Source organism: Geotrypetes seraphini, chromosome 2, assembly GCF_902459505.1.
Source record: "Geotrypetes seraphini chromosome 2, aGeoSer1.1, whole genome shotgun sequence".
Lineage (NCBI taxonomy): Eukaryota > Metazoa > Chordata > Amphibia > Gymnophiona > Dermophiidae > Geotrypetes > Geotrypetes seraphini.
The window spans coordinates 122,036,229-122,051,699 of record NC_047085.1 but is presented as its reverse complement, the minus strand read 5'-3'; the positions used below and the strand labels follow the sequence as shown (position 1 = coordinate 122,051,699).

At 39.3% G+C, this 15,471-nt stretch overlaps 1 protein-coding gene across 10 annotated transcripts in view; it reads left to right on the top strand.

Annotated features, from left to right (window-relative positions):
- The window catches only part of SNTG1 (syntrophin gamma 1), a 1,000,749-nt gene that overhangs the window by 873,013 nt on the left and 112,265 nt on the right, over positions 1 to 15,471 (top strand). For all 10 annotated transcript variants that reach the window (XM_033934198.1, XM_033934202.1, XM_033934200.1 and 7 more), the window contains one exon: positions 953 to 1,024. In XM_033934198.1, coding sequence (XP_033790089.1) covers positions 953 to 1,024 — 72 coding nt within the window. The remainder of the gene's footprint in view (positions 1 to 952; positions 1,025 to 15,471) is intronic.

The window sequence follows — 15,471 nt, the reverse complement described above, 5'->3', positions numbered from 1 at the left end:
CTCTAATCTCTAACTATGAATGTTCCTTTCAATTTATGGAATTTTTCTAATTCATTGTAAACCGCATGGAACTTCACGGTCCTGCAGTATATAAACTGTTGTTATTATTTTTATTGTTGCTACTATCAGATATTCACTGCTACACTCTGTAATTCGATGTCTGTGCAGTTTCTCTTCATTATAAACCGCCTAGAAGTCGCAAGATTGTTGGCGGTATATAAGAATAAAGTTATTATTATTATTATTATTATTATTACCTACCATACCAAGTATAACATTGAGACTATACATAGAGTAGTTTCTATTGCTCTGGTAATTAAGCAATGCCTGTATCCAAGATGATTTTTTGTGACTATATGTATGCCTTGATCCTTACAGAGCAGAATCTTGGCAATATTCAGAGTGTGGTAGTCATCTTAAAACTGCTGATATCCATAGGTGAAATTAGACCCAGATATTTAATGCCAGCTCATACCCAGGCACCAGCATTGAATATTTGGGTTTTTACTGAAAATGGAAGTTATGTGTATGGCAGCTAATGTTCAGTTTTGCACCCATATACCTAACTAGGATAAGAATGTACATTTGTTTATTCAGCCCTATATGCCTATTACTAGTGCCCACATATCTTCTGGCTCTCATCCAATTCCATTCTTGCACCACCCTAGCACTAAATCAGTTCAGAGCTATGGTTGTCACACTAGAATTTCAATGGCATTATTAAGTTAAGTACCACTGAAAATCTGGGGATGGCCTGGTCGGCATAGTATAAGCCTCTCCTGTCTGCTTAAACCACACTGAATATTGATAACATTATTTCCCATATAATAAGCAAAATACTGTATAAATATAAGAAATCTAATGAGAACATAATGTTCAAGATGAGATTATGTCTGAAAAATGTTATTTAGGTAAATAGATTTTTGTTTTTATTTTTTTGTTTCTTTTTAAGGTAACCACTTGGGACTGGACCAGAGCAGAAAAAACATTTACAGTGTATGAAATTATGTGCAAAATATTCAAGGTATGACGAACAAGTGAGATAGATATAAAAGCTTCTTGTGTATCATGCTTGAGAAAATATTTTATAGTTCATTAGTTCATGAAAATAAAAATAGTCTGTTTAGGTACCTTGCAGTTGCAAAGGCTAAGAGCATAATAGATTATTCAAATGACTTGTATATATGTATATCTATTACTTAATAAACATACAAATGATTTATGGAATTAGAGAAGCTCTTGGCTACAATGAACACACAAAGAAACAGTAGGTGAAATGAATACAACAAATGTCCAAAATTGGGAAAAAATAATTTAAACAAGTATGAACCAAATTTTATTTTTGGCTTTAGTTTTTTGGTTATGCATATCCCTAGATCCCTAGATCATATTGAAGGGCTTAATGGAGCGGAGATTTTTAAACCCCTGTGTTACTAGCAGGTCTGTAAATGCTTTTTCCAGAAAGAGTGTTTCCATTTTCAACTGCCAGTTATACCCAGGAAATTAATTACTGTATATACTCAAATATAAACCCATCCAAATATAAGCCAAAGTTGACTTGAATATAAACTGAACTCACGTCAGTCATGCAAAGTTGCTATAGGAGTGAGTGCCCAAGTGGTTAGAGGTAGGAATGTAAGTCATAGAGGAGCATGATTAGACCATGGGCATGGTACCAAGTACCATATGAAACTTATAGAATGCTCTTAGTTAAATGCATCACTTTGTGAACTTAGGTTTTTGCACAACCATTTGGGCTTGTGCTAGTATTCCGAAAAGATTAAGGCACACCTAACTGATGTTATTGAATTGGTGCTGTGTGTCTCATTGGACTACCTAAATCAACATATTAAATTATAGAATTGCCTTCATAACATGGGGTTTAACACATGGTAACGACTTCTGTTATTTTCACAGAAACCGAGCACTAAATTGAACATTTTGAGCATTTGTTGTTAAGGGCCAGTAACTAGGCAGGGCATGGGCAAAAAAGTGTGTGACATTTTGTAGGTAGAGCACATCATTTACGACATGCTAACCATGACTTTTGCAGTCAGCATGGGTCTACTATGCCTTCTAAATAGGAAACACTAATGGGGAAATTATATATATATATATATATAGCTTAAAAAATTGGCACTGAAAAATTCCACACTTAGTGTAATTCTATAGGCGCAGTTTATAGAATGTGTTGCACCCATCCATACAGCTAAAATATAGGCATAGCCATTTATGCAATTGACAACCTGACATAAATGTCTGTGCCTAAATTGTGCATGGATTGGGAGTATTCTATAATAGGGCACCTAACTTTTAGGAATGCCCATGATCCATCCAAAGCCTTTGACAGTGTTCTACACAGGTGTCTAATAAATAGAGTGCCCTCGGTATGGGCCCCTAAGTGACGGACTGGGTTAGGAACTGGTTGAGTTGAAGGTGACAGAGGGTAATGGTCAATGAAGATCACTCTGAGGAAAGGGATGTTAACAGTGTTATGCTTCAAATTCAGTTCTTTTAAACATTTTTGTAAGCGATATTGCTGAAGGACTGACTGGTAAGATAATTGATTCTATGCAGATGATACCAAACCCTTCAACAGATGTAGAAAATATGAGGAAGGACCAAGTGAAGCATGAGGAATGGTCTGAAATTTGGCAGCTAAGATTTAATGCTGAGAAATGCAAGATCATGCATTTGAGCTGCAGAACCCAAAGGAACAATACAGTTTAGGGGGTGAAGAACTTTTGTGCATGAAAGAGGAGTGAGTCTTTGGTGTAATAGTATGTTATGATCTTAAGGTGGTCAAACAGGTTAGAAAAGTAACGGTGAAAACTAGAAAGAAGTATTGATGCCCCTGTATAAAACTCTGGTGAGAACTCATGTAGAATAATACAACATCAGATAACATTTGATTTCCGTAATACCTTGCAGAACTATGCTGTTTAACAAATTAAAAATATCTGATCATCTACAGAGAGATACAAAAATCAGTCTTTCATAAACTTTGCGTATAAATAGGTTTTCAGCAATTTCCTAAAGTTCATATAAGATGTTGAAGTAGAAAACAACTGGCAGAGACCAGTATCCCAGATTGTTGTTTGAAATGATAGTAGTCGGTTATGATATCTTATATACAAACAATCCTGGAAACTGCACTCTCAAATAGATATAAACAGGAAGGCAGCTAAAATGGTTGGTGGTCTACATCATAAGGCATACGGGGACAGTCTTAATAATCTCAAAATGTATACTTTGGAGGAAAGGTGGGAGAGGGGATAGACATTGAAATACCTATATGGCATAAATATGTATGAGGCGAGTCTTTCAATTGAGAGGAAACTCCAGAGTGAGAGGGCAGAGGATGAGGTTAAGAGGTGATAGGCTCAGGAGTAATCTAAGGAAATACTTTTTTACCAAAAGGGTGATAGATGCATGCAATAGTCTCCCAGCAGAAGTGGTGGCGACAAAGACTGTGTCTAAATTCTAGAGAGTGTGAGACAGGCATGTGGGATCTCTTAGAGAGAGGAAGACATAATGGTTACTGTGGATGGGCAACCTGCCCTATCTGCTGTAAGAAGTGTGAGTATGACCTTCGTCTGTCACTTTCTAGTTTGAGGCTCCAACCAGGGGATATTTGAAGATGTGTTTCCTCCTGGGAGCTGAGAGATCTGTTTGGGGCATAAGGTGGGAGTTTGGCTGATATGTAGCCAGGCGCCATATCACATAAGGACTTGAATGCAAGTACTAAGCCTTTGAAGATGCAATGTTTGGGTAGTCAGTGGGCCGACGCTAGTGCTTGATATACTGAATCACGGGCAAAGGAGTGAATCTTGATTTGGTGTTTGTGGGCTATATCCAGGACAGGCATAATATAGAGAATAAACAGCAGAGGGGATAGTAGAGCTCCTTGATTGGCTTTGGCTTTGATAGGGTAGTACTGAGAAGCACGCATTGGGATCTGTCGCTCAGGAAGGACACGAACCAGAGTAGTGCCGTATCTCGGACACCAAGCTCAGCGAGTCGGCTGACAACTTTTATGAAGAAATTCACCCAAAGTAGTATACAACACAGATAGCAAGACATATAAAAAAATACTTTTATTGCATCAACAGTAGTAAAATGACCAAATGCCAGCATAAAACACAGTTTAAAAAAACAGTGGGGTAAACTTGAAAATATGCAACTTAAATGCTAATAATAGCAATTGTACAGTATGATACTGTGTTAATTCTATATATCCTTCCCAAACTGTCCATAAGTATGCAGGTTATTTATTTTTAGTATTTAAGAAGAACACCAGATTCATCTGGTGTGATGTAACATTAGCTGAGTTGATGTCACCGGCTGGTAATATTTATTGAATGATGGTGTGGGTAAAATGGGAGGGGGGACATAGGGTGAGGGGAATATATGAGGTGTTATCAAGGGTCTGTAGAATAAGGATTGACAATTTTATAAGAGGAGGTAAGAAAGGGTTAATAGACAGAACTTGTAAGAAAGAAAAATTGATTAGGGAGGTTTCTAAGGTAATGGGGTGGAGCAGTCACGTGATTGGTTGGATGCTGTGGCAGGCTGGAGTGAGTTCTGTGAGGAAAGGGGAACAGTAGAGTAGTCTCTTCAGGAAAAGATTATCCCTCCCTCCCTCCCATTTGTGCTGGTGTTATGTTTTGTGTCAGTGTTGTGGGGTGGGGTGGGGGGTGTACATGTTATATGTCGACATGGGTGGGTTTGGTGGAGCTTATGGGGTTGGGAGGAGGTGGTCGCAGCTTTGGGTGGGGTGGAAAATGGGGTTTGGCCCAGTTGGATCTGGGAGATGAGCAGTTAATAAATAAATAAATGTAACACTCTTATGCGATACCGCTGCGAGGGGAAGCATGGCCTTGCGTCACCATGGATCATGTTTGGGGGGAGGGGAAGCATGGCCTTGCGTCACCGTGGACCATGTTTGGGGGAATGTTATAAATTTAAAGACTTAGCGGGAGCTAGTTTCGACACTGAATAGCTCCCTGGGGGGGTGCGAATATTCATTGGGGGTTTGTTGGTTTTTGGACACAGATTGTATTATTGTACTATAAGTGAAGATAATATTCAGATAGATAATAAAGTTGCGGCCAAATATTTATTCCAATAAAACTTAGTTGTGTGATTATTGATTGATGGTGATTAGTTTTCAGTTGCAGGTGACGGGAATGCGAATGCTAATGTTATATTCCACTTATAGCCTAAGTGGTTTACATTCAGGTACTCAAGCATTTTTCCTTATCTGTCCCAGTGGGCTCACACTATCTAATGTACCTGGGGCAATGGGGGATTAAGTGACTTTCCTGGGATCACAAGGAGCAGCATGGGATTTGAACCTACAACCTCAGGGTGCTGAGGCTATAGCTCCACCCACAGTTCTAATAAAAAGTCATTTTTCTTCTGAGAGGCAAAAAGAAAAATATGAAAATACTTACCCCCCCCCTGTTTTACTAAGGTGCGCTAAGCATTTTAGCGCACGTGTAGCACGCACTAAATCTGTGCGTGCACTAACCATTAACACGTCCATAGACTAACATGCACACGTTAGCTTTTAGCGTGTGGTTAGCGCGTGCTAATATTTAGTGCGTGCTAAAAAGCATAGCACACCTTAGTAAAAGGAGCCCTTAGTCGCCAGTTTTCCATGATCAAGTACACAATGAAAAACACCTTCATTGACCAAATTTCTATGAAATAACACCTGAAGTGCCATTCCTCTGTCATGAAAAGAATTCCAGTACTCCTTCATTCAGAAACAGTTACCCTTTTGTAATATAAACTTCCCAAGGGGTGACTCTTTACATTACATTACATTAGAGATTTCTATTCCACCATTACCTGCGGTTCAAGGTGGATTACAAAAGATTTAAGGTTGGTCTGTTACAAGAAGAGATCAGTGGTCATGACTAGTGAAGGTAGCGAATAGGGCGGGTATTTTCAGGGAGTTAAGAAGAAGATAGGAGAAATAAGGTAATCGTGATGTTAAGACTTAATCAGGGATTTCTTGAAGAGTTTAGGTACCCTTTTAATATTGTTTTAGAAACTTGTATAAGAGGGTTTTTTTTATTCTTAACATTTATTTAGTATATCATTTTTTTAACTCTTTCCAAAGTATCCTCTGCAGTTGTCCTTTCTCTTTGTTGTCAGAATCTAATAGTGCATCAAATCTTTCATGGAGCAAGGACTTTATTGCTTTTCAAAAGATCATGTTCAGTTCGTGAGCACTTAAAATAGATGATATTAGCAGGGTAGCTATATTTTTGCAAGTTTTTATTATTTATTTATTTTAAAATGTCTTGCCCGCCTATCACCTAGGCAGGTTACAATTAAACATACACAGTTCATTTACAGAAAAGACAATTATTACTATGCACATTGACACATAAAACATGCATTCTTTTACAGCGAGATCAGCAACAGAACTTATATTCCACTTACTAATTAATATGAGGGCACTATAGATGTTGATTAACTCTGCGGCAAGATTGATTACTGGGGTTCCAAGACCGATTCACATAAACCCTGTGTTGAAGCAACTTCATTGGTTGCCCATACAGTACAGAGTTCACTTTAAGATTCTTTCAACTATATATCAGATTTTGTATCATGTCTCCCCAGCTGTATTGCAAGGATTTTTTGAAATTTATCAGCCTAGAAGGTGTTTGAGATCAAAAAATAGTATGAAAGTGAGTTTAGGGGGTAAGATGTCAATCTCTCACATTAGGATTGGTGCAGCGATGCTATCTGTGGCAGGTGCTAAACTTTGGAATGTGTTGCCTGGAATTTTGCGATATTGTGATAGGAGGATGAATTTTAAGAAACTGCTGAAAACTCAATTGGTTGTTAGCGCTTTCCTGTGTTAAGTTTTTCATTTTTTTTTTACGAGTACTGTTCTGCAATTGTGTTTTACAATTGTAAGCTTTGCAAACTGTATAGTTAATATACGGTATACAAATTTTAAAATAAATAATAGAAAATTACACAAATGAGAAAATGAATCTGACTTTAATTCACAAATAAAGGTGGAGGGAGAAGTCAGAAAGTCTCAGAGCAGGAACAACAAGGAAACTAAGGGGGAATTCATCAATGGGCATCACCGCACCAGCATGCACTAGACGCTAAAGATGCCCATAGGATTATAATGGGCGTCTTTAGCGTTCAGTGTGCACTAATCATCAACACACGTTAACGTGATTAGCATGTGCTAACATGGTTAACGCCCATTGATGAATTCCCCCCCCTAAGGAACCCTTTAACTATATCACAGTAATTATTAGTTTCTGTACCTTAAAAGAGGATTTTTACAGTGATGGACGGCATCTGTTAATGCAGCACCTGTTGAGAGCATTAGTACATTTTCTATTGCAAGTTGTGTACTGAGATTAACACATGGTACCTGCTCCTGCTCCTATTTCGTTTCTGAAATATTATATGTTAAGCATTGTACAATAAATGCAAATTCATGTAAATTCTTCAAAATACCAAGCTTCCTGGGTTTTGATTTTATGAATTGTATTGAAAAATTTAGGATTCTGTAGTCTTCAAAATAATTTTACCTGTCTGGGAGAAATATTGATGTAAATGTGTTGTAGTATATTTACAATATGGATTATTCAAATTATATTAGAATTTGCTTATGTCTAAATACTGACTTAATATTCACAGACAATTATAGCAGCTCTCTAGGATTCAGATCGTTAAATAATTTAAAGTATACTTAATCAAACTTTAAACAACAAAAAAACCTGCAGGAACGTGACAAGTGACTTCCTAATAAAATATGTTTCTACAAATGATTATATATTATTTTCTACATCTACAATGTAGATGTCAAAATAATTCACTACAGGAGAATAGATGTTTTTTTTAACATGTGCTCTAGTAGATGAAAGTGATTTGTGAGTAGTATTTTTTTTAATATGGATTTACCTAGAAGCATATAGAGAACATAGCAACAGAAAAGAGTTTAGATGGTAATTCTGGTGCCCTGAAGTAGTGTGTGTGTGTAGGGGGGGAGGAGGGCACCTTTTCTATAATGGCATCTGGCTAGATTCCATTATACAACGGGGCTCGTTTTCAAAAAAGATAAACATCCAAAAAGTTATAAACATAATGAGTATCATTCATATTTGATAGTATAGAAAGATATACTGTATAAGTACAATAAAAAGTATAGCCTAAATATGCTCAAAGAAGATTAAAACAATATATAGCACAAACTTTAGTTAGCATACTACCATAAAATATCTGTGTGTGTTGCAAAGACAATTTTGGCTTATCATATTTTAATTAACTTACATAGGGGTCCTTTTACTAAAACTGCAGCAAAAGTGTCTTTCATGTACCTCTTATGTGTGTCTTTCCCATGCACAAAGGCCACTTGTGCCAAACCCGGAAAATGGCATCCAAAAAATGGCATAAAAGGACAGAGATCTTTTTCTCACCAAACCCTTCCAATTTGCTATTTTCAAAATGTATATTCTAGACAGATATCTATGTTGTTAATCTGCAGTGTGTCTAAATCTCAAATGGGTGTGCTAGAGGTGTGGTTTGGGCAGGACTAAGGTGGGCTTACGGTATGACTTGGATGGGTTTTTTTTTTTTTTTTGCCAAAATTGAACATTTAAGAATACAATCAGGGCACAAGTTAGATTTGTAGGGCTAGACCTGTTTCGATATTGAATAAGTGCCAAAAAGGTGCCCAAACTGACCAGATGATCATGTAAGGATTTAATCATGCCCCCCTTCCCCCCCCCCCACACACACACACAAGCCCCAGTAGTCACTGTCACCTTCCCACCCACCAAAGATGTGAATAAAACAGCATATACCTGCTCCTACGATAGCTTCAGATGTTATGGCCAGTCCTAGGAGAACAACAAGCAGATCTCTGGAGTAGCCTGGTGGACAGTGTTGTCAACCATAGAGATGGGAACTTAAGCCCATCTCCTACTCTAATCACTACACTTATGGTAGAATCTATGAGCCTTCCAAATCCCATATGTGAGGTATCATCTGCAGGCATAAGGGTTACTGGGGTGGTATATAGTTGGGTCCAGTAGTTTTTTGGGCGGGTTATGGGGTGCTCACCATACAGCATAAAGGGGTTATGGTAAGATGTATATCTAGGACCTTTTATGTGACATTCACTACAATACCCCCTACAGTGCCCCACTGCTCTTTGGGGATGTCTGTGTGGCTAGTCTACTACAAATGCTGGTCCCTTCCTATATCCCAATAGCTTTTGTATGTGTGTTTCATTTGAATGTGGTGTGGGATTTTGTTTTTTTTGTAATGGTTCAAAAAGGCAGATGCACAGATGACGACAACCATGGGGATGATACTCGAGGACCTTTCTGGACTAGCACAAAACTGATTTCTTTTAGGATCCACAATTCATCAAGTCACTAGTAATCAAATATGAGTCGATGGTACCTAACAACAACAGATAAAGGCACAGAACACATTCTCAAAAAAAAAAACCAAAAACAAGCTAGATGTTTTTGAAAATGGTCATATACGCAACTGGATTTTTGTGCATGTTCTACAAAACATCTAAACTCAGATTTAGATGTCATATCAAAAATGCTCCATCCATACTAGCATAAACCAGCATCAGTATGCTTAAATGTAGGCACCAATGTACACCAGTGGCTGCCACAAATTGATACATCTAGGTGCAGCAAGCAGCAAACAACAAACTCAACTGACATTATTCTGAAAGCTGAGCACTCGCGTGGGAGACACGCCTATGCCCCCATACTCCTTCCATATATGTGCCCCCTAACACTTATGCAATGTTGTTAGGTGCCAACAGCTCATGCTTAAGTCCTAGTGACTTTATTAATTATGGCTCTAAAAAGAAATCATTTTTGTGATAGTGTGGAAAGGTCCTCCAGAGTCATCCCCATGGTTGATTTCAACCTGTCCAGCTATCTGATTACAAGTTACCCTCTTTGCCTGGTTCCTTTGATCTTCCCAAACATGATGTCCTTCTCCAGTGATGTCTCTCTTCTGATGGTGTGACCAAAATAAGACAGTCATAACTTCATCATTTGGGCTTTGAGTAACATAGCCAATTTGATCTCTTCCAGAATCGATTTGTTAGTTCTTCTGGCAGTCCACGGCATGCCTAAAATCCTTCTCCAGCACCAAAGCTCAAATGAGTCAATCTTCTTTCTGTCTCGTTTCTGTAGTGTCCAGTTTTCACATCCATAACTGACCACTGAGAAAATGAGTATGTGGACAAATCTGATCTTCATTTAGAGTGTTGCCTTCTTGCCTTTGAATACTTTTAGAGCCTTCATTGAAGAGCAACCAAGTGCTATTCTGCGGAGTATTTCCACCCTGCTAGTTGCTTCTTTGTTTACGAAAGAGCCCAAGAGATTGAAATCCTTTACAACTTCTACTCTATTGCCTTCAAGCCAGGGGTTCAAAGAAGCTTTGGATAGGCACTTGGAAGACAAAGGGATTGAGGGGTACAGATAAGAGTAAAGATAGATTATAGGGATGGGATTAGAGGTAAGTTACAAAATTAACCAGGGACCACTGTTCAGGCACTAGGCCTGATGGGCCGCCGCGGGAGCGGACCGCTGAGCAAGATGGACCTCTGGTCTGACTCAGCGGGGGCAACTTCTTATGTTCTTATTTGTTTGACTTTCAAAGCTCTGCACCTAGGTACACCAATATATCTGTCTACTTCACAATTCCTTATACTGCCTTATCTTTTATGATCCTTGGATGCTCATAAGCTGGTTCTCCCCTCACCTAGGATTGCACGCTATTAATCGGCCTGTACTGCAATTTACTTTTACTTATCCCCTTCACTCTCCCGTGTTAAAAAAGAAAAAGTATTTTAGCACATGGTTGATGTATGCTAAACCCACAGTTAGTGCATGGCTTCTGTGGATTTTAAGTGGCAGTAAGCATGTGTTAGTACTTACTACCACTTAGTAAAAGGACTCCATAGTTTGAATCATTGAAATAACTTTCAATCCATAACACAGATCAATTCTGATTACCATTTAGGACTCTCTTAAAATTCTTAAACTTTAGAACAATTTTAACTGACTTCAGATTTTGGTTTGATATGTTTAAAGAAAACCAAAATATAGGGCTCCTTTTATCAAGGTGCTGTAGGCGGTTACCGCGCAGAATACCGCACGTTCAACCGCCTGCCGCACTAGTCGCTAACGCCTCCATTGACGAGGCGTTAGGTTTTTGGCTTAAATATGAATGATGGCTAGGTTTTTGGGTAACACGTAATGAAATGTCCGACGCGCTAACCCCCATAGCGCACCTTGATAAAAGGAGCCCATAGTGTCCAATCATACTGCTCTTGGTGATATATGTCATTCAAATTAAAATCAAATTTCCAGAATGAACAAAAGATTGTGCTAAGACAACTTAATGATAGAGAAGCCTTAAGCATTCATTTAAAATAATTTGGATAATGATCCTTAATACATCCATTACAATAAATTTATTACTTTAAGTTAACGTAAGTATCATTAGTAATTAGGGAAACAAGATTCATGTTGCCTACTGGCCCACAGACTGCTGATGCTGGATTGCATTGCATTGAATTTGGGCATCAGCCAAAGACCTACTCACATGCAAACTTTTTAGCAAGGTTATTAAATGTGAACTTCATTTTATTTTTATGTAAATTGATAGTATATGCTCTCTATTCCCTTTATCTTCATGAGCTTATTTATTTATTTATCTAATCAGGCTTCACTTGCATTTTCAGAAAAATAAAAGTTAAAAGCTTATCTGTTCCATGTCGCATTCAATTGACTGGATTAATTATTCGATATTAAGGGGCTCTTTTACTAAAGTGCAGTGCATGCTAACAACATTAGTGGGCACTAAAGTCCGGAATCTCTAAACAGCGAGTTGCCAGCAGCCGCCTTAAAAGTGACCCACCATTGTGTGTCAATCATGCAACGGTGCCGTTTAGAGAATCCCACCTTTGGGAAAGGTAGACGCTGGAAATGTAGGCCAGAGTTTTCAAGGGCTACATTTCTGGCACCTACCTTTGATGTGAATTGCACCTACCAAGGCAATTTATGATGCCTAATGCCAGTTTGGGCGTTAGGCACACCTAAAGTGGCGTTAGGCATTATAAAACACCTCCATAGGTGCAATTCTGGAACCGTGTTTTTAGGCGCTGATAGATGCCTACTTTTTTTTTTTCTTTATTAACGGTGCTTTCAACTTAGGTGCCGGTAGGGCGCCTACCAAAACCTAACTTAAGGTGCCATTTATTGAATCCAGGCCTAAGTGACACATGGCCCATAGGCATAAAACAGGAAAATCAGATTTTAGCTGCTACTATCCATTAAAACTTTAATTAAATAAAAAAAGTCCCCTTAATATATAATAATTAGTTATAATCCAGTCAATTGAATGCAACATATATTATGGAAGTGCTATTTTACATTATATACAGTGGTGCCTCGCATAACGAACGCCTCGCACAGCGAACGCTGCGCACAACGAACTTCATGTCTTGCTTCCTACAACGAACTTCGTTTCACACAACGAAGTCGCCCGAGCTGCATCCTTCCGCGCAGGCACTGCGCTTAACTGCCCTCTCTCCGCCTGGCTCCCTGTGCAGTGGCGCTACATATTTTAAACCCCCCTGCCGCCGCTGCTGCATATTTTTAAGCCTCTGCCGCCACCACATATTTTTAAACCTCCCCCCGCCGCCACATATTTTTTTTAAAAAGCCACCACTGCTGCAACTTTAATCTCACCCGCTCACTCGTAACTGGTGGTCTAGCAAATTTCCCAGCCAGAAGCGCAGAGATCAAGGGCAAGCCTTCTGTGCTACTGCCTGGGCCTGCGCTGATCTCTGAATGGCTGCAGTCAGCTCTCGCGGGACTCACAAGAACTAACAGCAGCCATTCGGAGATCGGCATGGGCCCACACAGGCGTGCAGAGGAATTGCTACTGATCTCTGCGCTTCTGGCCTGTACGCCACTGGCTGGGAAAGATGGGAGGAATTAAAAAAGGTACCGAGGGGGGATGATTAAAAAGGTACTGGGGAGTATGTGGGGGGTGATTATAATACACAGCAAGGATCAACAAAACCCCTGTCTCCCCTCCCCTTCACATATATCCCCTCTACTATCAAGAAAATTGAATAAGCCAAATTATTATAGAATGCTACACAGAAATATCATGCTAACAGAATACCACAGTCACACATAGCAGGAATAGGGTTAGGGTAGTGCAACTAGGGCAACTGTCCCCCCTGGTCAAAGAGAGCCGTAAGCCTCTGCCTGGACTTTGCAGTCCCCAGTTGTGTCTAACACCAGCTCTAACAAGATAAATTTATCTTTTTTTATGTCATCTTAGCATATTTTATGCTACAGAACGAATTATTTTTTTAACATGTATTGTTATGGGAAAACGCGTTTCACATAACGAACTTTTCGCATAACAAACTTGCTCCTGGAACCAATTAAGTTCGTTGTGTGAGGCACCACTGTATTTCATTAAATTTGATTTTATTATTTTCATATTAATATAAACGTTTTATTTGGTTATAAACATAATGAGTATCATTCATATTTGATGGTATAGAAAGATATACTGTATAAGTACAATAAAAAGTATAGCCTAAATATGCTCAAAGAAGATTAAAACAATATATAGCACAAACTTTAGTTAGCATAAAATATCTATGTGTGTTGCAAAGACAATTTTGGCTTAACATATTTTAATTAACTTACATAGGGGTCCTTTTACTAAAACTGCAGCAAAAGTGACTTTCATGTACCTCTTATGTGTGTCTTTCCCATGCACAAAGGCCACTTGTGCCAAACCCGTAAAATGGCACATTGTCCCATTTTCTGATTTAATGGCCATGCTCTAACTTTGTCAATAGCACGCAGCCATTATAAAAACTTATCATGTGACCTCCACCTATTTTGTAGGTAGTAAAGGCCCCTTGTATTAATCAATTAGCGTGCAGGAATGCAAATTTCAAGTTTATTAGGATTTTATATACCGCCTATCAAGGTTTTCTAAGCGGTTTTTTACAATCAGGTACTCAAGCATTTTCCCTATCTGTCCTGGTGGGCTCACAATCTATCTAACGTACCTGGGGCTATGGAGGATTAAGTGACTTGCCCAGGGTCACAAGGAGCAGCGTGGGGTTTGAACCCACAACCCCAGGGTGCTGAGGCTGTAGATCCAACCACTGCGCCACACAATGCCTCATGCACCAGCTGATTAATGCTGTCACGCCCACTCCCCACCCCCCTTCTAATTTGCATACTGCAGAAGTCCAACAACTTTTTTCTTTACTAAAAGAATGGGTACATTGAGAAGTTCTAAAGACTAAAAGTAGGGCTAATGCTCCCAGCAGAAAAGGGAGGCCGTGAATTGAAAGAAATGAATTTTAACATGTTCTGCACACCCCGCCTATGCAGGTATCTGAAAATATAAAGTACCATTGCTAAATAATCTATATATATAAAATCGGAGGTATGTATGCGTGTATGTGTGTGTGTATGTGCCGCGATCACGCAAAAACAGCTTGACCGATTTGAACGAAACTTGGTATGCAGATCCCTCACCACCTGGGATGATATGATCTGGGGTCTCGCGGCCCACCTGCACACGTGGCCGGAGCTACAAACATAAAATCAGATTTCACCTATTCATGTCAATGGAAAAAATGTAAAAAGCTGCCATTCTCACAGAAATTCAAAAACGGCTTAACCGATTTGAACGAAACTTGGTATGCAGATCCCTCACTACCTGGGGTGATATGTTCTGGGGGTCTCGCGGCCCACCTGCACATGTGGGCGGAGCTACAAACAGAAAATCAGATTTCACCCATTCATGTCAATGGAAAAAATGTAAACAGCTGCCATTCTCACAGTAAATCAAAAACGGCTTGACCGATTTGAACAAAACTTGGTATGCAGATCCCTCACTACCTGGGGTGATATGTTCTGGGGGTCTCACGGCCCACCTGCACACGTGGGCGGAGCTACAAACATAAAATCAGATTTCACCCATTCATGTCAATGGAAAAAATGTAAAAAGCTGCCATTCTCACAGTAATTCCAACTACCTGGGGTGATATGTTCTGGGGGTCTCGCGGCCCACCTGTACACATGGGCGGAGCTACAAACAGAACATCAGATTTCACCCATTCATGTCAATGGAAAAAATGTAAAATGCTGCCATTCTCACAGTAATTCAAAAACGGCTTGACCAATTTGAACGAAACTTGGTATGCAGATCCCTCACTACCTGGGGTGATATGTTCTGGGGGTCTCGCGGCCCACCTGCACATGTGGGCGGAGCTACAAACAGAACATCTGATTTCACCCATTCATGTCAATGGAAAAAATGTAAAAAGCTGCCATTCTCACAGTAATTCCAACTACCTGGGGTGATATGTTCTGGGGGTCTCGCGGCCCACCTGCA